General features: G+C 41.7%; 3 protein-coding genes across 3 annotated transcripts; 2 read left to right on the forward strand and 1 right to left on the reverse strand.

The window, feature by feature from the left end:
* Positions 1-88: 88 nt before the first annotated feature.
* On the forward strand, positions 89-4,664 carry LOC310644717 (homeobox protein six1b-like; the record flags this gene model as incomplete). Its single annotated transcript, XM_083370006.1, has 3 exons — positions 89-472; positions 2,655-2,818; positions 3,657-4,664. 3 exons carry the CDS (start codon positions 89-91, stop codon positions 3,904-3,906), a joined length of 798 nt encoding a protein of 265 aa, XP_083226132.1. The 3' UTR covers positions 3,907-4,664.
* A 2,623-nt stretch (positions 4,665-7,287) lies between these two features.
* On the reverse strand, positions 7,288-19,283 carry MEIOSIN (meiosis initiator; the record flags this gene model as incomplete). Its single annotated transcript, XM_083370018.1, has 13 exons — positions 7,288-7,459; positions 8,313-8,402; positions 9,585-9,862; positions 12,197-12,313; positions 14,772-14,848; positions 15,335-15,481; positions 15,727-15,830; positions 16,374-16,494; positions 17,410-17,661; positions 18,179-18,307; positions 18,417-18,516; positions 18,709-18,799; positions 19,204-19,283. The coding sequence occupies 13 exons, from the start codon at positions 19,281-19,283 to the stop codon at positions 7,288-7,290; spliced, it is 1,758 nt and encodes a 585-aa protein (XP_083226144.1).
* Positions 19,284-25,094: 5,811 nt separating this feature from the next.
* On the forward strand, positions 25,095-26,144 carry LOC310644839 (adenosine receptor A1-like; the record flags this gene model as incomplete). The annotated part of the gene is made up of 1 exon (XM_083370151.1): positions 25,095-26,144. The coding sequence occupies one exon, from the start codon at positions 25,095-25,097 to the stop codon at positions 26,142-26,144; it is 1,050 nt and encodes a 349-aa protein (XP_083226277.1).
* Positions 26,145-26,583: the final 439 nt, after the last annotated feature.

Consider the following 26,583-nt stretch of genomic DNA (forward strand, 5'->3'; position numbering starts at 1 on the left):
GTGGACCGCCATAAACTGAAAAGCCACAAAGTTTTGGAGCCTCCACTTGAGGTCCTGGGGGAAAGAGCACGTCATTTCCCACTTAACCATGAATTTTGGCTTCACGCAAGAGCAAGTGGCTTGCGTGTGTGAAGTCTTGCAACAAGGGGGCAACATTGAGCGCTTAGGACGCTTCCTCTGGTCCCTGCCAGCTTGTGACCACCTGCACAAGAACGAGAGCGTCCTAAAGGCCAAAGCGGTGGTGGCCTTCCACCGGGGCAATTTTCGGGAGCTCTACAAGATCTTAGAGGGCTATCAGTTCTCTCCGCACAACCACCCCAAACTTCAGCAACTTTGGCTCAAGGCTCACTACACCGAAGCGGAGAAGTTGCGTGGGAGGCCGCTGGGAGCTGTTGGAAAATATCGGGTGCGTCGCAAATTCCCTTTGCCTCGGACCATCTGGGACGGGGAGGAAACCAGTTACTGTTTCAAGGTAGGTCTTCTTGGAATTGCGTTTTGTCCAGTGGCATTTCTCAACTCTTGTGGACATCCCGCTCCTAACAAAGAAAACTCTGTTTCCAACACCCAGACATTTCCATTTTTCAAGCACAAAAACCTTCAATTGTTCTCTGAAAAGTTTATATTTGGGATAAACCACCTGATATTCCAGTAAGGTTATAATTAGTCATTTCTTGCCTAAATCTACTATGTTCTTCTAATTATCCTTCTGTATTTCTATCACACTCAACTCCAGGGGGCAATTTATTTCCAGTGGAATAGCTTTTACCTAATTGCCATTAGGATATTTTATTTTAATCTTTAAGCCTCTGCATTGCCTCTATTTCCTCTTTATGGACCTACACTCCTGCTTTCTTCTCCTGCCAAAAAATCTCTTACGCTGACAACCATCTCTTTGTTTCTTTTCAACCCTTCCATTCCACTCTTTTTCCTACTAGTCTTGCCATAATGCTGGTTTGATACAAGAAACCTGCCCTTTGAAATGTCCTTTTAACCACTGAGAGATAAAACTTTTTCAGGCTGAGCGCTGCCGTCGGTCTTTGGAAACTGGGCTTCTATTTCAGAAACTAGAAAGGGGACAAGACAGAAATGTTTCTTGGGTGAAGATTAAAATTTTGCCTGGTTTAATTCTCATTAATTTAATTTGTTAAATAATTAAAGATCTGTACAGGAATAAGGATCTCTCCCTTGGGTTTACACTTTCCCTTTTCTTTTTGTCATGGAAAAAAAAGGAAAAAGTTGTAGCCTGTTTTAAAGGTGCCCTGGATGGTAGACCCCAGACTTTCAGGGCTTGTGTAAGGTTCAGAAATCTCACCCTACATCAGCGCTCAAAACTTTTTAATGTCTTGCCTGCATCTTTAAAAGTCTACTGAAAATACACAATGCAAGATTTCCTGCCATTCATTCCCTGTTACCTTTGCCTCTATTCATCTTATTTACCGCAAAATTTAGCTTGGGGGGGGGGGGTTATTGGAGAGGGGGGTCTCTTGCCTGCTTTGGTGTTTCATGCCATTTCTTACTTCCTCTAAATTCTTCCAGAAACATTCTGGAATAATCTTCTGAGGGAGGCCATAATCCGTGCATCTCCAAGAACATTCTGGAAAAGTTTCAAAACGCATATATTTTATGCAGCCTTTGGCAGGCAAGAGAGATAATATATGCCCTAGCTCCGTTATTACAGTCAAGCAAGATTTTCCTTCGCCATTAAATTACAGAAATGGCCCAAGCCTTCAGGCTTTGCAAAATTTCGCCCTTGATTAAAAATGAAAGGGGTTGGTGATTGCTTATTTTTGGGAGACAACCAATATCAAAGAATGATGACATTGCCCCCTATGGGTTACATTCTAACATTTAACCTGACCTTGAAATATATACACTTAAAACAATACTGTGTGCTTTTGAAGTTGGTCTAACCACAAAAGAGGACAAAGTTACTTGCAGCAGTTCAAGTATTTTGGAATAAGAAGAAAACTGCAGTTAAGTTACTGATTCTGGATTCCTGCAAAAAGAAGCTAAAGGCCACTAAATACATTTATAGCAAATAAAGATTTGGTTGCCCCAGCTGGAAAATGTTTAGAAATTAACAATAAAAATGCTAAAAAACCCTGAAGTACTGTTTCTGTCTGGGAAGGTTAAAGAGTTTAGAATCTCTGTTTTAACAGGGTGGGGGGAGATTTAAGTGAGGATTTGATGGGGCCTTGGGGTATTACAATTAGTGCAGAGAAGAAATTTTTGCTTTTACAATTTTGGTCTAATTATTGAGAGTCCTTAATTTATGATCACAACTGGGACAAGAATTTCAGTGGCTATATGATGTCATTATTAAGCAAATCACTATGTGACCAGACCCAATTTTATGACCAATTTTACTGCTGTTGTTAAGCAAATCTAGCTTCCCCCATTGACTTTGCTTTCGGGAAGCCAACATGTAAAGTCACAAATCATAATTACATCACTGCAAGTTATTGCAGCCATCATAAATGCAACCCAGTTGCCAACCTCTTGAATTGCAATCACGTGAAAGGGGGTGGTATCTTTGAGGATGGATTGCAAGTCACTTTTTCTGAGGCCGTTGTAACTTTGAACTGTTAAACAAAGGTCTGTATGTTGAGGACTACCTGTAATGTTAAGTTCAATGACTTTCTGCTCTCCTACAGGAAAAATCCCGAAGTGTGTTACGGGAATGGTATATCCACAATCCCTACCCATCCCCTTGTGAGAAAAGAGAGCTGGCCGAAGCTACTGGGCTGACCACAACTCAGGTCAGCAATTGGTTCAAGAATCGGCGCCAGAGAGACCGTGCAGCAGAGACCAAAGAGAGGTGAGGGAGGGGGCTTCTCTGCCAGCAGGGAATTCAAGGCAGCTATTTTGAATTTATTTATTTGTAAAATTTGGTAGCTGCCCATCTTGCCACAGAATAACTCTGGGCAGCTTACAATATTAAGTTTTAAAAAAATTTAAATACAGCAGTAGCATACAGAAAATAGCCTGGGGCCAAGGGCAAGAAAATGGCCGAGGGGCTAGACATACAGATGGTGGCTACGGTGAGCCAGGAAATGAGCAGGTGTAGAACAGAAGGATTGGGGGAATCTCAGATGAGCAGGAAGCAGACGGAAAGATTTCCCTTGCTATTCCATCTTCCATGCCACTGCTTCTGCCACTAAGACAGCGTTTCTCAACCCATTTTAAGATGTGTGGATTTAACTATATGTTATGGATAATCAATGAATTTCTAAAAAAAAATGTCCGCAAAGTACAGTACAATCCCAAAAGTCAAGAAGGTGGCAATGACTGATCAGCAGAAGCTTTGCCTAGTTTTTATGTAACACAGAGATAAAATAGGAGAAAGAAAGAGTATTATATTTGCTGCCTTGAGTTAATTCCAAAGTAGTAAAGATGGAATAAAAATCTAATTGATCAAACCACAGGATAAAAAACAGGAGGGGCTTTAATCACCCCATTATAGCCACCCTCTTGATTTTTCTGACAATATGCTGCAGTCACCCCTGAAATATCCCAGATCAAAGAAGGCTGAAATATTTATTTAGCACGTGCAACTGATTAGATTACTTTAAGACCAACTGATTTAGTTGTCATCTTGGCAATAGAATTTCGGAATCATGTGGACTTAGGCATTGTTTTTTTCTTTTTGGCTGCAGGGAGAATGGCGAGGGTGGCGTTCTGAAGGAAGGACAGGGCCTGCCCCGAGACAGACACATGATCCCCAGCTCTGAGGATGAAAGCTCCCCCATTGACAGCCCCTCACTGCTCTACCCTGCCTTGCAGCTTTCAGTTCCCAAGGGATCCTCTCTTCACAATGCCCAACGGGTGGATTACCTGCAGAACCAGCCTCTCCACAATAGCCTCCTGGGGTCCCTCACTTCCACTCTCGTAAATCTGGGGTCCTGAAACAATAGAATAAGACACTGCCACATTCTCAGTGGATTGCTTCTTTGTTCCAGCAATCCCCCCCCCCATGTAAGTATTCCCATTTCCAATTGAAAGGATCATCACATTGTGTCTCTTTGTAAGAGGGGAAACTGCTACAACCATATTGAATCATCACATTGGATGCTGAGGAAAAATGAACCAAATTCCACGGGATGGAAAATGTCATGTGTTTTTTCTAATTGTGAGAAAAGCTTGAAGCCATCTGATCTGAAATTTCCTCTATCTGCACATTCTCTGAATGGCCAGATTCTTGATTTTTCCACTCTCTGCACCCTAAGATAATGACAGAATCAGGAGTTTAAGGTGAGGATGGGTGTCTGCCGCAGGAACATCTGTTTAAAGTAGAAAGCATCCAATTAAGGTTAATTAGGACTTAGGCCTGGACAGCTGAGCACATACAAACACTTATCCCCTAGAGAGAACAGATGCAATTTGTGTACCTTGCCACAGTGCCAAGAACCTTAATGATTTGGACAGAGAACCGTATTTGAGGGGTTTTCAAATGGAACCTGGAAAGGAAGGAGACAGAAACAGCCTGTGACTGATCCTCTGCTGGTGGTTCTTTTTGCAGAGATTCAGCAAGAGTTCGTAGGATTGGGATAACCCTGGAATATCCCTCTTGAAAGGTGTGGATGGGCATTTAGGCCTTTTGGGACAGATTGCTTGAATGGAATCCACTGGTATGAAAGTAGTTCATCAAAGCCAAATCACCTTTTTCTGCCATTTTTTTAAATAAATGTAAAATTGAAAAACAAGTTTATCTTCAGCCAGATTCACTAATTCTTGGTTTGTGTCCAGGTAAAAAACCTACTGTCCACTTGTTTCCTTCTTGCACAAATCTTTGTGTGGTTGTCAGTCTGTCTTGCCTCTTGACCCACGTGACATGGCTCCAAAGAAAATGTTAGGTACAAGGATATTCTGTGGTAATTTCTGGAATTAGTGACAGAGTCTGCAATTTTCTATTTGAGGATATGTCCTAACTGTGGGCTAGAAATCTCTAGGGCAAATATTATTTCTATGTCAAACTCGTGAAGTACATCATCAGTCTCTCAGGCCCAGATCTACATTTGCAGAATGGGGATAATGTATTAATAACGTTGCTGTACTTTATAAACCGGGATGGCTCAGTGGTTAAAGACGTTGAGCTTGTGAGTTGGAGAGCTGGCAGCCTGTGTTCGAGACCTCAGCTCCACACGATAGGGTGAGATACCATGCCTTGCCCCAACTCCTGCCCACCTAGCAGTTTGAAAGCATACAAATGCAAGTAGATTAATAGGCACCACTTTGTTGGGAAGGTAACAGCATTCCGTGCACCTTTGGTGTATAGCCATGCTGGCCACATGACCACGGAAAATGTCTTCAGAAATGCTGGCTCTTCATACAAGAAACAGAGATAAGCACCATGCCCTAGAGCTGGACACAGCTGACAGGGAAATCTTTATCCTTACTTTATAAAGCTGATTTAAAGATCATATTAATGAAGAACATACAATAATATATTCCAAAGTAGAGGTGGTCCTTGACCTGCAATGACAATTGGAATCAGAATTTCTATTTCTAAGCAAGGCAGTTGATAAGCTAGTTCTGCCCAAATTTATGACTTTTTCTCCATAGTTGTTAAGTGAATTACTGCAGTTGTTAAGGGAATCATACAATTATTAAGTGAATATGGTTTCCCCCACTGTCTTTGTTTATTGGGAGCCGGCTGGTAAGACTGCAAATGACGATCATGTGATCCCAAGGCACTCATCTTAAATATATGCCAGTTGCCAGGAACCAGAATTGTGATCATGTGACCATGGAGATACCACCATGGTCACAAATGTGAGGGATAGCTGAAAGTTACTTTTTTCAGTGTCGTTATAACTTTGAGCAGTTGGTAAACGAATGGTTGTAAGTCAAGGACTACATGTTAAGGTCTGGTTAGGAGTTCTGCGGTCTACATGACATGGAGTTATCAAAATATGTATTGATTGCTCCCTGTTGCCTTTCACTTTCACAATCACCCAGCTCAGATCAGAGAAGAGACACAGAGGCACCCAATCAGTTAATTTTACTGCCGTATTTTATTTTAATTATAAATAGAGTTTTGGGGAGGGGGAAACTACCAATAAATATATAAATAGGTAAAAACAATGGGAAAACCCATTGACGTTTAAAACAGTATTTCAAACAGAAACTGATCTGTGCATAGAGGACACAATCCAAAAGAATAAAGGGATGACTCAGTTTTCCGCTGAAACAAATTCCAGACCAACCAAAAATATAAGAGCCTGATTTAAGCTCTTCCTAAAGACAAAATTCTCCCTTCTTAATATGAAGCATTAACTCAGAACTCCATAGCTCAGAACCAGTTTAGTCTCTTTAAAACTTCCTAACTCTCCTTGAACAAACCTAAAGAATTATTCCTTCCTTGGGATTTTGAAGTACTGGCCCATCTAAAAGGGTCAGTGGAAACTCAATGCCATCCAGAGCAAGCTCTCAAATGGACTTGCCTCAGTTAAAAGTTTAAAACACCTAGAGACCTATATAATAATACTATATAATAAAGCTTCAAAGTTGGTGTGAAACAAGCAAGTGTATATGGACCTCAAAAATTCCATTTGTACTTGCCAAATATAGAACTAAATTGCTGGTAACTAAGGGGTGCCTTTAAGAACATCTATGGCACAAAGCTATAGAAGAGAGGAAGATCAAAGCTTAGACAATATATATAAATCTTGGTTTTTTTGTCTCCAGTTCATTAGAATTATTTTTAAAAGTAGATCCTTTCAAATGGTTTTGTGCTTTTAGATCAAGGATAAAACTTAATATAAAATCTTAAACTTGGCATGTTTTCCCGTCATCTAGAGCTACAGATTCCTTTTACTCTTGCTGTTTTCTTCCTGCAGTTGATCCTGCAAGACCACTAGAGATCAACTTTGGACACAGGTAGAACAGCCTACATAGTAGTAACTGCAACATCTGGAAATCTGGGGGGGGGGGGGGAAAGGCCATCTACCTGTTTTCATTCTGCTCAGGAAACCCAAACACATAACGACAGATGAAACATTGGTGGTAGAATACAATTTAAAGCTAAACAAGGAAAATAGATGGGGAAAGCTGATGTCTTGGGGAGACATCAGGGTAAAATGATCTCCTTCCTTGTTGCTTCTCTATTGCTCTACATTCCCCGTCAACAAGACCAGTAAAGCTCCTATTGCTTGATACTTTGCTAAAAATGGAGTAGGCACACACTCTATTGCAGAACCATGGGTAGGGAAGTTCCAACTTCATCAGCAGAGAGAGGACTCTGGACCCCACTGAACAGATATACATTACCATCCCAGTGGGGAAGAATCATGGAATACAGCCTAACAAAGAGATGTTGCCCACTGTCTGGATGCTGGGAATGGATTTCTCAGCAAGCAGCAGATGGAAGGGTTTGGGCGGCTCTAGTTCTTCATCACCACTGGAGAAGTCGTCTCTCACAATTCGGTTGTTGAGGCGGCTGAATCGGCGAGCTTTCATGCTGTGAGAAAGAGGGAAAGAGCATAAAAAGAAAGTTTAGAACCTAACAAGAGGTCTCCTGCTGGAATTATCTGTCTAGTCACACTATACAAGTAGTCCTCAACTTAGAACCATACATTTAATGACCATTCAAAGTTACAACAGCATTGGGGAAAAAAATTGAATCATCACCAGTCCTCACGTGACTGCTGCAGCATTTCCATGGTCATATAAACAAAATTTGGGCGCTTGGCAACTGGAAGGTATTTAAGACAGTTGTAGTCCTGGAGTCATGTGATCACCTTTTGCGACCTTCTGACCAGCAAAGTCAATGGGGGAAGCCAGACTTGATTAACAACTACAGATAGTCCTTGACTTACGACCACAATGGAGCCCAAAATTTATGTTTGTTAAGTGAGTTTTGCCTCATTTTACACCTTTTCTTGCCAGTTGTTAAGTGAATCATTGCAGTCGTTAAATAACATTGTTGTTAAGTGAATCTGGTTTCCCCATTGACTTTGCTTGTCTGAAGGTCACAAAAGCTGATCACATGACCTCTGGACACTGCAACAGTCATAAATATGAATCAGTTGCCAAGCATCCAAATTTTGATCATGTGACTAAATGGATGCTACAAATGTGAAAAACGGTCATAAGTTACTTTTTTCAGTGCCGTTGTAACTTTGAACAGTTGCTAAATGAACTGTTGTAAGTTGAGGATTACCTGTACGTGATTCACTTAACAAATGTTGTGATACACAGAGGAAGTCTACAAGTCCTGCCAAGATTGGACACCCCAGTTCCACCACATGGCCAACTGATTCTCCAAAGAATTACCTGATCCCATTATTCACTGTTGTTCAAAACAAACATACCAATATGGCTTCCGCTCCTGCTTTGTCATCATACGCCACAGCTGGGCCAGTTCCCTTGTAGCTGCAGTGGAAGCCATGCCTGGGCAAGTGCTATGAAGAGAAAACATTTGTTTGATCAAACTCACAAGAATCAGGCAGCCAAGGTATCAATGTCCCTAAATCCCTTAAAGGTTTCAAGAAAACAATGTTTCCATAGTGAGCATTATCCAAGTCAGGAATTTGACCGCCAGGAGTTCAATCTTGACAGGGCTCAAGGTTGACTCAGCCTTCCATCCTTCTGAGGTCAGTAAAATGAGGACCCAAACTGCTGGGGGCAATATGGTGACTGTAAACAGCTTAGATAGGGCTGTAAAGCACTGTAAAGTGGCATATAAGTCTAAATGTTATTGCTAATCCAGGCCAAATATTCTGCAAATAGTTTCTTCGTGCCTAAATAACCTTGGTAAGTGTATTGTGTGATTTTTTTTGACATATTTATTACATGTTGTTGCTTTATTGCTAAAAAGCCTGGTCTTTGAGGACCTGCTCCCTTATTTATTTGTCCATTTTTTGTAAACTTTCCCTAAATGATTCCTGTTGGCAATATAGTAGTAACAAGACTTCAAATCTATATTGGCCTTGAATTTACGGTAAAAGTCCCTAGTTAAATCTGGGCATAGCAAAGAGCTCACTGTGGCTGTAAGTAAGTTAGCCCCAACTTCCACTCTATAAGAATAGGAAGAAGGGACAATAATTGATATCGCAGGTCTATTCTAGCGGTGAAGATATATGGGTAGCCGTTGACTTACGACCATTCGTTTAGTGACCAAACTCACAACAGCACTGAAAAAAGTGACTTTATGACCATTTTTCACACTTATAACCGTTGCAGCATCCCCAGGGTCATGTGATCAAAATTCAGACGCTTGGCAACTGACTCACATTTATGACGGTTGCAGTGTCCCCAAGGTCAGGCAATCCCCTTTTGTGACCTTCTGACAAGCCACATCAATGGGGAAGCCAGATTCATTTAACAGCCGTGTCCCTAGCTTAACAACTGCAGTGATTCACTTAACAATTCTGGCAAGAAAAGTCGTAACATGGGGCAAAACTCTCTTAACCCATGTCTCGCTCAGCAACAGAACTGTGGAGCTCCATTGTGGATCGTAAGTCGAGGACTACCTCTATGCTGAGAGAAACTAAAATACTGCACAGCTGCTAATTATAGGAAATGCCTTAGTTGGCTGCAGTTTAGTCTCCCTGAAAGAAATTTGCTTTTCCACTTCTCCTCACCGGATGAAGTGCTTGCGGTTCAGGCGACAAAACATGATGAAACCGTTCACGCACTTCTTCTTCAGCGGCAGGGGAGACGAGTCGTGGATGCGTTTCTCACTGCCGGCTGGTGGGCGCCGGGCTCTCCTGCCCGCCTTCTTCTTCTTCTGCTTCTGCTTCTTCTGCCTCTTCGGCTGGGTTCCCTGCGGCGCCTTCCCCCTCTGGCAGGGGGTCCAGGTGCTGTCGCTGTCCTCCTCACTGGGGGATGCCGGGCCTTCGGGTCTCACTGGGGGGGCCTCCTGAAACTGCGAGGGGCAAAAAGAAGCCAGGGACATGGGAGCTGATATCCAATAATTGCCCGGATAATAAAACAGAACTTGATCTAGGATGAACATAACTTCAGCCATGTTAGGATGTGGAATTTACTAGCCAGAACAGTAAAGCATAACCATTGGCCAGTTGATTGATTGGAGAGGGTGGGCTCCTGCATGTGGCCATCTATGCTGTGATTGGTTGTGGGGTGCAAAGGGGGAGTTTCCCTTTTTTCCCGCCTTTTTTTCTTTTGTCTGGGTTCTGTATTGCTGTTTAGATTTACCTCAGGATGTGCCTGACTATCTTGGCTGCTATAAATGTTAACATATATGTACAACTATATGTAGTTATATTGTGTGTGTGTGTGTGTGTGTGAAAATATTGAAATATTTGAATTTTATAATTTAATATTCTAGAATATATATAATATTTTCTCTCTCTCACACACACACAAACATATATAGAGAAATATATAACTACATAACTACAAGTTTGTGTCAGTCTCCCTGACTTTATTTTGGACACTTGCTGTGGAATTCCCTGACAAGTCACTTAATCCCTAATTAAATTAAGATGTAATACAGGTAGTCTTCGATTTACAACAGTTTATTTAGTGACCATTCGCAGTTATAACGGCACTTTAAAAAGTGACTTAGGACCATTTTTCACACTTATGACCATTGCAGCTTTCCCATGGTCACGAGATTTATATTCAGATGCTTGACAACTGACTCATTTTATGACGGTCGCAATGTCCTGGGGTCATATGGTCACCTTTGGTGACCTTCTGACAAGCAATGGGGAAGCCGGGTTCACTTAACAACTGTTACTAATTGAACAACTGCAGTGATTCACTTAACTGTGGCAAGAAAAGTCATAAAACGGGGCATAACTCATTTAACAACATAAATTTTGGGTTCAATTGTGATTGTGAGGGCTACCTGTAAGATGTACTTGATGACATTTAATTAATGAAGAAATACCGTACAGGAGTAAAACATACACTAGATCTAGTACCAGGGATTGTAATGTCCTTGGATGTCAATTTCTATAGAGTATCACAAACCTTCCCGTCAACATCTTCCTCTCATAAAACCTCTTTGAAATATGAATAAATACACACATGTACTAAAATGATCAACATATCTTAATTACTACACTAATATGAGTGGATGATACTCATAATAGTCAGCAAATTAAGAAAGCAGTATAAGATTATTACAAACATTATCCAAACCCCCGTAGAATTGATATGGCTGTGGTTTGATCATCCCGCAGGGCTCATTTTTAAAATTCCTGTACAGATGGGTATGTGGGTCTTAATTGCCCATAAACATTAAAAAGTATATAAAACATTTCAAATTTGCAACACTTTTGGTACCACATATTTGATTCAAATTAAGGATTTCATTATTCTATGGTATTTTAACTGTCTCTTCTGTTGGTATTTAGGTTAAGGTTTCATTAAAAGTTGGTAGGATTTGTGAAACTCTTACTAAAATAAATGGGAGGAAGGTGACCTTGTCTGAATTCTACATGTCTTTAGTGAGACAGAAAAATTTATTTATTTATTTATTTTTGGGACTTATATGCCGCCCTATCTCCCGAAGGACTCAGGGCAGCTAACAACAATAAAAAAACAACAATACAAAAATTAAAAAAGAATTAAATAACAGCCCCAAAATAAATTAACTACACAGTTAAAAATTAAAACATATTTAAAAACCCATCATCAATCCAGGTCAGCCTGATGGAAGAAAAAAGTTTTGAGGTCGCGGCGAAAGGACCGGAGGTCCGGGGCCATCCGAAGCTCAAGGGGGAGTTGGTTCCAAAGGGCTGGTGCCATAAATTTACAAAATGACATAAACATTATGTCCATTGTGTCATGAAGAGTCAGAAGTGACCAAAAGATTGAACAATCACAACATCTATTGTTTCTAACCACTGTGTTCATTAGTGTTTCTTATTATCTTTTTTGTTCAATCTGTATACCTTCCTTCCTCTGTACACCGCCCCGAGTCCCTCGGGAGAAGGGCGGTTTATAAAAACTAATAAATAAATAAATAAATAAATAAAGAGGCTGCCTCTGATCCTTTAACCAATATACAACTGATTTACAGCTGCAGTACCAATAGGGTCTCAATTAATTTCTTCAGTTCTGTTTTAAAGCCACAGCAATATGGGTGACAATGACTACCTTTTGGACAGAAAATATATATAGTATATAGGAGTAGGCCTTAATAAGAACATTAGAAGATTCCATGACCTGATTTCTCTGGCTCACAAATAACCAGTTCCATTCTTCACAAACCATTTCCCACCTCTTGGATTTGTTCTCTCCATGAGGATATTATTTCATTCACTCTTGACATGGGGCTGGACTCGGTTTTACCTGCTTCACTGTAGGAAAGGTAACAGTGATCCAGCGTGAATGCTGACTGCAAGAGAAGGAAGAAATCGGAGGGATGGCATTGTAAATGGAATTAATGAAGGCAGGGGAAGGAAAGAACAGAAAAGAATATTAGGCTTAAAATGTAAGATTTTACATGAACGTATATAACAGTCACCAACACAAAACCCTATCTAAAATACCATTCAATCTTGTTTCCTTATCATTTAAACTGAAGTTAGTCTTGGATCAGTTTAACGATGCATGATTTGCAGAGTTGCTTACTTAAACTTAGAAACACTATTAAAATAAAAATAAATAAGCATGCAGCTGGGCACAGTAAGAGCCAAAAAGTTTGACCGCTGAAGAAACTGCATATGGACCAAGATATTATACATGGTAGATCTTAAGACAGCACATGGCTCCCAAAGACATTCTAAAAAATGTTTCTGAAATGCCATAGTAACTGTGTTTAGTTTTTCTTTCCTGTTCTAGAATAATTTACTCCTATGTCTTCTCATTTCTTTACCCTGTTGAGAGCGTGTCTCTGGCACACAACTCAGATGCCAAGGGTGGCCTTTATCTTAAAAGAAACCTGCATATTCCAGATATAATCCAATGCCATCAACTGCAACTGACCAAACTCGCCAAGGTCTTCAGAGAATTATTAGCTACCCTACATTGTAACGGAAGGTTACAAGGACATTGATGGTCTTCTGAATGCAAAACCTCTGCTCCACCATTAAGCCATTCTTAGCTTCTCAGACTGCTTTTCAGGCAAGTGCACATACTAGTACATAAAAATTTTTCAATAGACAATTATACCATATATGCAATTAGCCTCAAGCCAAGTATGTTAACCAATCTCTACTGAAAAATATCCTGTGTGAGTTAACAATAGGAAACATTGTTGCATTAAGTTATTCATTAACTTTCCCAAGTCAACCTTTGATATTGCAATCAATTGCAAAGGACAAGTGTGTGAGAACCCCCTCAGATGGAGAGAAGTAAAAAGGACACACAACAGACCAGGCTGCCTTTTTCATTCTTGGCTATTTATATCTGGAACAACAATACAGCGACACAGGACGGGGAGATTTAAGGTGTCAGACTAGCAGCCGGGAAGCCGAAGTAGAAGTCCAGTCTCAGCTGCAGAAATCCACTGGAAATTGAATCATGGCGACTGGACTTTTCTTGCTGGTTTGAAATGTTTCGCTGCTTATCCAAGTAGTTACCAGAGTCTGAGCAAGTTGGTTAGGGGGACCCCAAATATGTCCTCCAGGGTGGTTTCATTTCTCACCTAATCTGAACAGGCTTGTTAGGTGAGTAGGCAGAGTTGTTAAGAGTTCTAAATCCTTTCTCCTAGGTGGATACTGCTCTTGCATCAGTCCTGAAGGAAGATGTTATGCTGCTCTTGTATCAGTCCTTAGGAAGATTAAGACCACCAGGGAGGTGGTCTTAACAACCGCCTGGATGACTGAGAATCTTCATGGACATATTCCTACAGAAGTTCACTATGTGACTTTGGACCAGTCACACACTCTCAACTCAATCTGCTTCACAGGTTATTGTGGCAGGGAAAATCAGGAGAAGACTATGTACAGGTACTCCTCGACATATGACCACAACTGAGCCCAAAATTTCTGTTGCTAAGTGAGTCATTTGTTAAGTGAGTCTTGCTCCAGTTTACGACCTTCTTGCCACAGTTGTTGAGTGAATCACTGAAGATGTTAACTTTGTAACACGGTTAAGTGAATCTGGCTTCCCCATTGACTTTGCTGGTCAGGTCACAAAAAGGGATCACGTGAACGTGGGACACTGCAACTGTCATAAATATGAGTCAGCTGCCATGAGTCCAAATTTTGATCACCTGACCACAGGGATCCTGCAATGGTCATAAGTGTGAAAAATTGTCATCAGTTATTTTTTCCAATGCCATTGTAACTTTGAATCATCACCAAATGAATTGTTGTAAGTTGAGGACTACCTGTATTATACAATTGACTGTTCATAAGTCAGAAGTCTTGGGATTATTCATGGGATAAAGCAACAGTTGCTTCTTCAAACTGCCACAGTTGTTAAGCGAATCACTGGGGTTGTTAAGTGAATTGCATGGTTGTCAAGCAAATGCAAGCCTCCAAAATTTGATCGCATGACCATATGGATACTGAAATGGTAGTAAGTGTGAAAAAAGATCCTAACTCACTTTTTTCAATCGTTTTGTAACTTTGAACAGTCACTGAATGAATGCTTGTAAGTTGAGGATTACCTGTACACTGCCTTGACCTCTTCTGTGAAAGGGAAGATACGAATCTAGCAAATAAAGATATAAATCTAGCAAATATACCAGAAACTACACATCATGTTGCATGATGGAATTTGTAGTTCCACGTTTCTGGAAAACAACAGATGGAGAAAAGCTGGAATTCAGACTCTGAAAGCTGCAATAGACGAATAGAAGATGAAGAACGAATGTAATATAGGAAGCTGAGTAACAAAGTCCTTACCTTTCTCAAGTGTGTTCCAGCAGGATTATGAGAAAAACTGCTGGACTGAGGAGACAAATGCACATCTTCGAATAATACTGCAAAGAAGCGAAATGTTCTTTGAAAAATGTTTTAAAAGTCATCTGCTTCCCTCATCCCATTTCAAGAGAAGCAAGTTTTGTCATTTGCTCTCCCATTTCCCTCTTTTCATCTCGTTCATATGTCACATTTACTGGAGAGTAACATTTCTTCTTAAGAATCACACTGCAACATTGCAGATACCTGCCTCCGGTGATTCATAAAGTCTTGGGGCGCTCCATGTTTAGTTCCCACAGAAACTGTTGTCCATAACAGGCCAATAAAGTTGACAGTTTTAAAATATTCCACTTCCCGGGAAATCTTTCTAAATCCACTTGTTCTGCTCATATTTAAAGAGGAGAACAAATCAGCTCAGGAGGGAATGGGCCTATGGTTACAAACACATCCTTTTGGGTAAGAAACATGATAAGCTTTTGAAAAAAGGCTGCCTATCAAACTGATCTCACCCAGGTTAAGGATTCCCTCCCTCCTTGCCGCCAATTTACCTGGAGAAAGTTCCTCTTGAACACCTTGGAGAATATGTGGGGGGAGGAGCCGAGCAGGAGAAGAGAAAAGCGAAGGGCTCAACCCCAAATCAGAGCAGCTGTGGCTTCGGGTTCCAATCCCAGGGGAACACAGCTGCATATTTCCCACTGCAATGAATCAAATTTACAGGCTACTATTTACAGGTAGTCCTCAACTTATGACCTCCCAAAATTTCTGTTGCTAAGTGAGACATTTGTTGAGTGACTTTTGCCCCATCTTATGACCTCTTTGCCATAGTTGTTAAGTGGACCTCTGCAGTTGTTTAAGTTAGTAACCTGTTTGCCTTGATCCCCACCAACCCTTCGGCAGCGCTTTTTTGAACTTTTCTGCCTATTTTCAGTCAAACACTTACTACTGGAGAACTTCATAGGGGACTGAATGGAGAGCCAAGGACTGGCTTTGGGTCCTTCTTCCTCCTCTTCTTCACAAGAGGAATAATAGTGCACCAGCTCCTGCCTGAAAACAATTGAGATGCTTATCAAGACAATGAAGAAACAATATGAGACAAGAAAAGGAAGGAACTACAGGGGATTTTTCCTATTTCGGGGGAACAAGATGTAATTAATCTTTTAATGGCTGCTTTTGGCTTACAGAGGTTCCATTTGAACACCATCCTCAAAGCTTTTTCAGTTACAATTTTATTCTCCCCATCTTAAATTCCCCTCAAACCACCTATTACAAAGTAAACTTCCTGTTTTGAATGAAGGCAGGTAAAGAGGTCTAACTTGTATTAATCATGTCTGATAACACTTGTTATTAGATAAAATTAACACAGTAAGACACAGTCAAATGTAAGTAAGCAACTGAGGTCAGTAATAGGAGGTCTAAAAAAACCTGTGTTTCATCTGCTTTAGAATGGAGATGGCGTGCTTCTTGACTTCAAAAAGTCCTTGCCTGTTTTAAAAAGCCACAAACATTTTACAAATGGTCTAATACAAACCCACAGCGATTTAGGAATTCAGTTTTACAAAATATGAAAATACAGCACTCAATTCCTACCTCACCAATGTGTGTCCAGGGCCCCCACTATATTGATGCGGTTTATTGTAAGCCATTTGTGTTGAATACACAGAAAATGTATTCTCATCCTTACATTCCTGGTCACCATCAAAATTCCAACCTGTCAATAACAGTTTCAAGGATAGAGAGGGGAAAAAGTTAAACTCGTCAGAATTTTATTTATATTCTGTGGATTATAAAAAATAAGTTTTATTGTAAACAAAATTGAAATAGAATAATGTTTTTTCTATGTTAAGAACATGTTTCTGAAAATTGATAAAAGACAGAGCTAAATCACGAAGGAAGGAAGGAAGGATTACATGCTCATGTATGCATGCATGGGTTAATATTTAATATAGATGAAACAACTCTGGAAAATAAAAAATGTAAAGTATCCAGGGTGGATTGTTTTTAACAGACTAGTGGATTTAGCAGAGATTAACAAGGATGTTGCTAAACTACTGCATGCCATGGGTTTAATGAGAAAATCTATTTCAAGCAACCAAAAATATTTGCATCTTAACGTCAAGTTCTGTCTAAAAATACTTCAGCGGGTGAGGGAGCCTCCCTATTAAAGTGACTTATTGGAAACTAGCAGAATATTTTTTTTCCTGTCCAGTTCATAATTATTTGGAATTCATTGCCATGCCACACAGACAGTAATGGCTTATATAAACATATGGAAAGGATATATTCCTTGCCTGTTAGTAATTAGAGTGAAGCAACTTGTTTAGAGACACATGGCAGGGTAAAGTACTGACTGCCAGACCTTGGGCTGAACATCAGGATTGCAAACATCAAACGGCTGCTGATTGGTTATTGTGGGAAACAGAACGCCAGACTAAGAAAATGGTTGGTCTTACAAAACAGAATTTCTTATGTCCAGACACCGACACAATCTAATAAATCATTTCTTTTCCTTTGATGGAAACAAACCCTCATTAACCTCTCCCATATTACAAGATAAGATGTCTGACACAAAAGAGCAATTTATTCTCTACTGATTTTTTTTTACAAAGCAACAAAGAAATTGCACCTGCAGGATCAAATGGGAGTCCAATTTTGCTAATATCCAGATTAGTGTTTGCAGGCTGGTTAGGCTCTGGTAATGGACCCTTAAAATTGGGAAAGGAAGTTGATTGCTTCTGGAAGGATGAAAGAATAGAAGACACATCTCCCACATCAGGCAGACTCTCTTCCTCCAGGTGTGGGACAGCATGGGCAGAGTCCTTTCCAGCCTCCAAAGCAAGGTACTTGCACACTTTTCTGTTGACACCACCACGCCGGTCTATAAAACAATGATGATGCAACCATGCTCAAGGAGCTGAATCTCAGGTTTGACGGTATCTGCCTCATCAAAGCAGGAGCCATAAGACACTTCTCCCGTAAGAAAATTCTGCACTGAGTTTATCCAGCTGCAGTACCAATTTCCTTAGCTCAATCAGTTCCCACATTTTTTATTTCCCTTTTTAACCTCCCCAGAAGGGCAAAACCCCACATATCTACCGGTAATTTCTTTCTTGGATGAGCTATGCAACTATTGCACAATACCTGCTGTCCATCAAAAAGCAACAAGCATATTATGTCACACCCATTACCTGCCTCTGTCTGGTATCAACTCAAGATCCAAATAGAGGACAAGAAATGTCTAAAACTACTGAGGTCATCAATGGATGTGAGCCATGGGCTGTAACAGACAGTGCTGCATTGGCTGATCATGCAGAGGAAGGAAGCAAAACCTACAAAGCACAACACATCGAAGCAGCAAGTGTGGAAACCCCAAACTTGTGGAATACTTCCCAGACCTGATTTCCGGGTCCGTCTCTTCTTTCTGGGTTTCTTGTAGACGCCCAGAGGTTTGGGATTTTTTGCCCGTGGTGTGACTTCTCTGTGCTCTCTCTTCAGGGCAGGTGTCACCACCTGCTGAGATCCAACTGCTTTTAAGAAAGAAAAAATACGGACCACAAGTTTTGCTCAGGTACTGTATATCCTCTGCACTTTCTAACCATGGGTGTTCTCTGCCTCTATTCTGGCATTTCCTACCTTTTTGCTCCCTGCCACGACCTTGGAGCAGTGACCTGGCTCTATCAATGCTTGTCTGCAGATGTTCAATGTAGCGAAGGACTCGGAGCAGGATTTCTTTCTATTTAAATATTAAAAATGCAAAATTAAAGAACAGAAACAGGAAAAGAAACATCTGCCATTTGTATTCAGTACAGTTTGGAATCAGGACATTAACACTGTTGTGCAATTGGGCCCAATTTGAATTTCTGTGCAGATCCAAAATTATAGAACATTCCTTTAACATTTATGATAAATTATATTATTATAATACCTTTGTCAACCTCTTACAACTGGTCTGAAGTGGTATGGGTAACATCTGAGCCAATTCTTTAAGCGTGTTGGTGTAGTTATTGCGTTTCCTTCTATTAAAAAGAGAGAAGGAATGTTAGATATTTCTTATAAATACATACATAGACTCCCTTTCTATATACATTAGCACTTGCTATTTTTATTTTCCAGATGCAATACTCTCATTGTCCAAATACAGAATTTAGCATCCTAAACAACCTAGTACCATCCTTTGGATGTTATTAAATTGTCAAATATTAATATTTAATACATTAATATCACTGGAAGAACTTTTAATGCCTTCCATTTCATGCTATTCAATGCGACAGTCTCAGATAGATGCATATATGTACTATATCATATATAACTTAGGGCTGTATTAAAACAATTTGCTTAACTTGATAGTAGTGGTTATTAACATCACCATATTATCATCATCATTGAAAATGTTGGATTTTAGGTTGCTTTCTTTCCTTACCTGTCATCACAATTTTGTTTGAAATTGTTACTGTTTGCTTGCATTTCCTCAGAGCAAACCCACCCTATTTGGTTCCACATCTGTAACGAGAGAAGTGAAGAGAAAGTTTCTTGATTCCTGGATCATAAAACACAAGAGGAAAAAAACCTGTGATGGGGAAAGTGAAAAGAGTTTGAGAGGAAACCTATTAAGAAACTGTTTTTCAACCTTGGCAACGTTAAGATGTGTGGACTTCAATTCCCAGAATTCTCCAGCCAGCATACTTGCTAAGATTAAAAAAAAACATTGCTATAATAGAAAGGGCAAATTGCATATATAATAGAGTAAAGGAATTAGGAGTTCCTCAGAGGAAGACCCCTAAAACAAAGAAACTGTTCCCTGAATGGAATGCTCCATTTTGGAATTAAATGGAAAAGAATGCTATATTTTCTTTGCATGGGCTAAATGGAAACCAGACCTACAGAGCTCATATACCAAATATCTACTATATATATGCAGGGGCCTCAAGACTACAATATATCAGCTATGAAACTCATTCCAGACACCAAGAAGAGCTGCCCTCCAAAGAGAAGATCACAAGTGGTACAGTTTTGTTCCAGAAACAGGATTTGGTCAAAGCACCAAATTGATCAACACTCAAGAAAGTAATGGCTATTATGCAATTGTTCTGTTGGAGGATCCCGAGGAAACAGACGTTGTAATTGCTAATGGGAGGAATAAAGTGCCACTGTGATAGACAGGGAACCCTGAGATGACTGGGGGAGAACTATAGAGAGGAAAATTGGCTATGTTTTAAATAAATAACGAAATTCAGTTGATCCAATGGGGGGAAACACCAGTACAGTAAAAAAACAACAACAGTGAATTTAGGGATTCAAAATGGCAGTGAAGCTTCTAGAAAGATTCTCCAGGAAGAACAGAAAAGTGGAGAACATTGTGTTATACGAACTATATAAGAGAGAGACAGCATGAGACAGCCTAGGGGAACAGATTTGTTTTGGGGGGGACCCTATAATAATCAAACAGCAGTTAATAGCCCATCCAAAAGCTAAACTTTGGTTAACTTTCCTGCGCACTACAAACTGAAGGCCAGAATGGAAATAACAGCCACTTGTGACTACCCTTAAAAATCCTTTTTTTGAGAGTGAACCCAGGTCCCGCCTGGAAGTCCTGGTGGATAAAGATTATTTGGGAAGGGGGCAGTATAGAAGTAAAACTTTCTTTCCAAGAGGAGAAAATAAAGGAAGATGTCAACAGTCTAGATTTTGAAAATTAGCCACTTTCATCAGATTTTGCTGGAAGGCTTCCCCTCAGGAGAGGTCGGTCCAAAGTTGGTAAGGATGGCAAATAGATGTCAGGATCAGACGCAGAAAAGGGGAAAGAAAAAGAAGGAAAAAGAAGGGAAGGGGGGAAAAAGAAAGGGGGATTGAAGGAAAGAAAAAAAGGGAAGGAGAAAAGGAGGAAGGGGAAGGGAGAGGGGGAGGAGAAGGAGAAGAGGATGATGATAATGATGATGCTCATGAGGCAGAATATAGCTAATTCCTCTCTATGAGGGCATCGAAAGCCCTTCCCCGGCCTGTCTGAGGAACAGATCCATCTAAGGGATTCAGCCAAGGGATCTCCTTTGCGCCCCATTTCAAGCTCACCCTCGTCTTTGACCAGCTTGCTCAAAACTGAACCCCCCACCCAAGACTTATAAACCACGATGGGCAGTACCATGCATCCTGACCATCATGGCTTATTCCCAAAAACCTAGTTTGGCTGCTCAAAGGCTACAAACCATCCACCCAGGCTTGGCCTGAGTTAGAAAAGAGAATCCAGAAGAGCTTTAGCCAAAGAAGAGGATAACAGTCGATGTATATTTTTTGAGGGGAGGGGGGGCAGGAGGAAAGGAGAGGAATAAAGGACGAGGACCCCCCCCCTTCCTCAGATCTCAGTAAACTAGCAATGGGGGGGAGACATTCATGGAAGGGAGGAGAGCAGCTGATACGATCTCCTCAGGATACCTTCGCTGCCTTTGTGGCGGACACGAGCACGAAGGGAGGGGGGAAGGGGGAATTGGAAGCAGCAATCACAGAGGCGCGTGCCCGTGCCAGCCCGGGGCCCGCGCAATTCAGTGGCGCGCGCGGGGGGGGGGCGCGTGCCGGAGTGGGCGGAGAGGGAGAAGCGCTCGCGGGAGGGGCGGAGTTTGCCCATGAAAGGCCAGAGCGGCGGGAGAGGCAATCCCCCCTCCCCTCGCAGGGCAGGCGGAGGGAACCGATTGGTTCCTAGGCGGAGGGGGGGGGAGGAATTTAAGGGAAAGAGAGGCTGGCCAATCCGCGGGCGTGGCTCTCGTTCCCGCCAAAAGGCGGGAGCAGACGCCAGTATAAAGGCGGGGGTTGGGGGCAGCGCTGCTTTTTTTTGTGGGATGGGATGTAAGGGTCGGTCCCTTTTGAGGGATGGCTGCAGAGCAGCCTCGATCATCCGTTGCTGTTGATCGATAGAGCAGCGCTTCTCAAGCTTCTCGAGTTGAAGATGGGTGGACTTAAAACTCCCAGAATACTCCAGCCATGCCATTTGAAGCACTAATTTATATACTATATTTCAGAGGGATAACTGTGGTACTATTAGACTTATCCACGAATAAATGGTGGAATGTTGTTGTTAGCTGTGAAGTCGTGTCCGACCCATCGCGACCCTATGGACAACATTCCTCCAGGCCTTCCTGTCCTCTACAATCTTCTGGAGTCCATTTAAGCTCACGCCTACTGCTTCAGTGACTCCATCCAGCCACCTCCTTCTCTGTCGTCCCCTTCTTCTCTTGCCCTCAACCTTTCCCAGCATGAGGCTCTTCTCCAGTGAGTCCTTCCTTCTCATTAGGTGGCCAAAGTATTTGAGTTTCAGCTTCAAGATCTGGCCTTCTAAAGAGCAGTAAGGGTGGATCTCCTCTAGGACCGACCGGTTTGATCGCCTTGCAGTCCAAGGGACTCGCAGGAGTCTTCTCCAGCACCAGAGTTCAAAGGCCTCAATTCTTTGGCGCTCAGCCTTTTTTATGGTGCAACTTTCACTGCCATACATTGCAACTGGGAAAACCATAGCCTTGACTATGCGCACTTTTGTTGACAGGCTGATGTCTCTGCTTTTTAGTGTGCTGTCTAGATTTGCCATGGCTTTCCTCCCCATGAGCGTCTTTTTTTAAATTTCTTGGCTGCAGTCCCCATCTGCAGTGATCTTGGAGCCCAGGAAAATAAAATCTGTCACTACCTCCATTTCGTCCCCATCTATTTGCCAGGAATTGAGAGGGCCGGATGCCATGATCTTGGTTTTCTTAATGTTAAGTTTCAACCCAGGTTTTGCACTCTCCTTCACTCGCAACAAGAGGCTCTTTGGTTCCTCTTCACTTTCTGCCATTAGAGTGGTATCATCTGCATATCTTAGGTTGTTGATATTTCTTCCGGCAATCTTAATTCCAACTTTTGATTCATCTAGCCCTGCTTTTCTCATGATGTGCTCTGCATATAAGTTAAATAGGCAAGGCGACAGTATACAGCCTTTCCGGACTCCTTTCCCAATTTTGAACCAAAATGGTGGAATATATTTACACAAATGCATCCCAGCCTGACACGCAAATCATGTATATGCTCAATAAAAGTCACATTTAATGCATTTGCCAAAACTGGTCTGGTAAAAGATATTTGCAGGTCCTGATGTTTCTAGCCTATTAGGCTCCACTATTCCATTTATGTTTTTATTTACCTTTGAGGGAAAATAAAACCCACACAAGCCATAAGTAATTGGCATAATGCCAATAAAAGGATTTAGCCAAGAAATAATATGAAAGAAAGCATAATCATATGCGGGGGGGGAGTTTTCCAAAAATAGATATTTTTAATTTTAGCTTGAACCATGAGATGGCCAGCAAATAAATTTGATAATCTTTGAACTAAATAATATAAATACACACTTGAGAAAAAGGGCCCACCCAAAGAGAGGTTGCTTCTCCTTTCATTTGCTTTGAAATCTTCTCTGCCCCCAAATAATGAATGTTTATTCAAACAATATTGATTTAGTTCTCCAAGGCAATTGTGGTTTTCATACAACTATCCTTCATACCCTTTTGTGTAACAAACAAAAATCAATCTCTGAAATTTCACGCACATAAAGCTATCTGTTTTGCAGATAGGAAAACTAGCCTGCAATGAGTGACCTTTTCACCAAGTTTATATTCCTAGATTATGCTTGTATTTTGCTGTTTGGGATTGTATATTTATCCAGGCTGTATTCACAGCTGTGCTTGGTTCCTTTCACCATCTGAGCAGCTTAACAGGTTTAATGAACTATGCATTCGATAAAAGCTTTTACAGTGCCTTTGATTTCTTTCTACGCAGATAAAATATATATTTTATATAGGCTTCCCTGATGTAAAAAAATTTTTTAAAAAACTTTTAGGAGATACCTACTTGCTGAATTTTCCTAAGTAGAGAATAAACACATTCTTTAGAATTCTGGTATCCAATTTGTGGTGATTCCCCCCCCCCCCTCTGTTCCTTTAGCTTTAATACTAACACCACAAGCAAAACAAAGCAAGAGGATGTAATGTTTACCTTGAATTGAGTTTCTTTGCAGGGAATTTTTGTTTGAATGATGTGGCTTTTTCACAGCAGCTGAGAGGCTGAAAAATTAAGGGGCTTTGAGATAGCAGAAGATCAATCCCTACTTTATTTCAGGGCTGCAACTCTGCAATATGATCACAACTTTGCTACACATCTCATCCCAGAGAATCTAAAATGTGTTTGTTGTTCCTGTACATCTTTTTTCTTCCTCCCTTTTCTGCAGTAAAGCAGAGTTTGTTTGCTTTATTATTTTTGCAGCAGCTTTTGTATGCCGACTGCGACCTATCAGATCTAATTTTTATAAACATCAGAAGGCAGAGGCAGCAGAGGAAGAAATGAGACGGAGTTGGACCAGACGTTTCTGATTGCACAGGAGGTGATTTTTGGAGGGTTGCAGGTGTCGATTCTCGCTTTTGATGGCACCCCTTTGCATTGGGGGATGACAGCTAAGATCGTTAGGTAAGTCAGATACCAGCTTTAATTGGAGTCTTCCAAAGAAATCCTCTCCCTTGTCGCTTCTTTGTAAGGAGTATTTATTTTCCAAACTTGAGGGTGTGATTCTAAGCTCTTGCTTTTATAAGACTAAATCTTGCAACATACATCACCTTCCGATAGAAGAGAATATTTGTAGCTCGGGGTAGAACTGTGGGCTAGCACTGATGAAGTTAGTTTGGAAATGAAACTAAATAAAACTAAGAAAATAACCAAGCTTAGGGAGCACCAAGGACCCCATAGTTCTCCTCCTCCTCCTCCTCTACACAAACCTCAATCCCTTAAAGCATTGATGATGTTACTTAGTTGGTAAAGAAATGTCTACAAGAAAATAACCAAGCTTAGAGAGCGCCAAGGTTCCTACATTCCTCCTCCTTCTCCTCCACTCCACAAACCCCACTCCCTTAAAGCATTGATGATGTTAACTAGTTGCGTTATGAAATGTCTGCAAGGAAACCACCAAGCTCAGAGAGCAGCAAGGACCCAAAATACAGCACCTTGTGTCAACTCACAAATTCTTTGTTTGTCTCTGTGTGTTGGAACCGTGACACCTTCTAAATCTGATGCTTCCTTGCTATACATGTGGACAGTTTAAATGTTTCTGATTCACAGATGTGGGTAAAGCAGTGAGTATGACGGCAAAACCTGGCGGAATTTTCAGCGGAGTTTTCTCCTCCTCACCCAGCCGCATTTTACCGAGGCTTCCTTTCCTCAAGCATGGAAGGTGATGGGACGACGATCTGCAGAGTTTCAAAAAACGGAAGGGAAGACTCTCCTTGACAAAGTCCAAATGGCTCCACTCTTGTAATGGGTAGCTTGGAGAATTCATCCTTCGTGAAGGTGCATCAGTGCTCGCTAGCCACTAACGCAACCTCCCCGGTTGTGGTGGACATCCCCTATTTGCTAAGTGACAGCCTGACCGCTCTGCTGTCCATCGTGGGCAATCTGTTCATCTGTACGGTCATCTTGCGGAACAGGAAGTTGCGTTCCACCGTCACCAATTATTTTCTGCTCTCGCTGGCTGTGGCAGACTTCCTGGTCGGGGCGGTGGTCATCCCCTGTGCCCAGTTCACTGATGTGGGGTTGCCCCAGTCTAAGCCACAGCTGTGTCTCTTGATGCTATGTTTGCTCTTGATGTTTACCCAAGCCTCCATCTTTGGGCTACTGGCTATTGCGGTGGAGAGATACATATCCATCCTGAAACCGTTCCAGTACCAGTCTCTCCTGAGCCCTCGCAATTCCCTGCTGGTGATTTCAGCTTGTTGGCTTCTGTCGATCTTGACCAGCCTGGTGCCTCTGATGGGCTGGCACAGCCCCCTGCCCTCCACCAGGGAATGCCTTTTCAACAGCATCATCACCAACACCTACATGGTCTACTTCAACTTCATGGTGTGCATGCTGGCCCCCCTGGTGGTCATGCTGATGCTGTACGGACGCATCTTTTTGGAGGTCAGGTGTCAGATCCGGAAAGTGGCCGAAGGGGAGGTTAATATCAGTGCTCAAAAGAGACGCCAGATCATCGTGCGCAAGGAGGTGCGGATGGCCACTTCGCTCTTCCTCATCCTTTTCTTCTTCATTCTGTGTTGGCTGCCGCTTCACATCCTCAACACCGTCATGCTCCTGTGCCCGACCTGTTGCATCCCCAGTCAGCTGACCCTGGCCACCATAATCCTCTCCCACGCCAACTCTGCCATAAACCCGGTGGTCTATGTCTTCCGCGTGCGATCCTTCCGAGACGCCCTTGAAAGCACCCTGCTCTGCATCTGCGGCTCCAGCCCGCTTTCCACATCTGGGAGGATGCCCACCAACATGTTAGAGGTGCCGCCACTTCGTAACACTTTCCTGCCAGGCAAGTGAATTTAAAAGTCTGGCGTTTGGGTGGAACTAGCAAACCATTCTTTAGATTGGGAAGGAAACATCAGAGCCATTAATGGTCTCTCCACAAGAGGGCAGGAAGACTTGAAAGGATTTTTTTCTTTGCTGTTTGCTTTCTTTGCTGTGATGGAAAACCCTGAGCATCAGCCAGTGACCAGCTCACTGCACAATTATTCTTCACAATGGTACCAGGAACACTGCACTGGACCCACTTCCCCAGAACTAAGTAAAACCTTGGAAAACTAAGGATTTGCTTTCTGGATCACGTAGCTGTTGATGAGTTGCATTTACTGAGCAGGTGCTGAGTAAGGACATGTTCTAAGACAGGGTTGTCCAACCTTGGCCACTTTTAAGACTGGTGGACTTCAACTCCCAGAATTCCTCAAGGCTGCCTGAGGAATTCTGGGAGCTGAAGTCCACA

The sequence above is a fragment of the Vipera ursinii genome, assembly GCF_947247035.1.
Source record: "Vipera ursinii genome assembly, chromosome: 9".
Taxonomy (NCBI): domain Eukaryota; kingdom Metazoa; phylum Chordata; class Lepidosauria; order Squamata; family Viperidae; genus Vipera; species Vipera ursinii.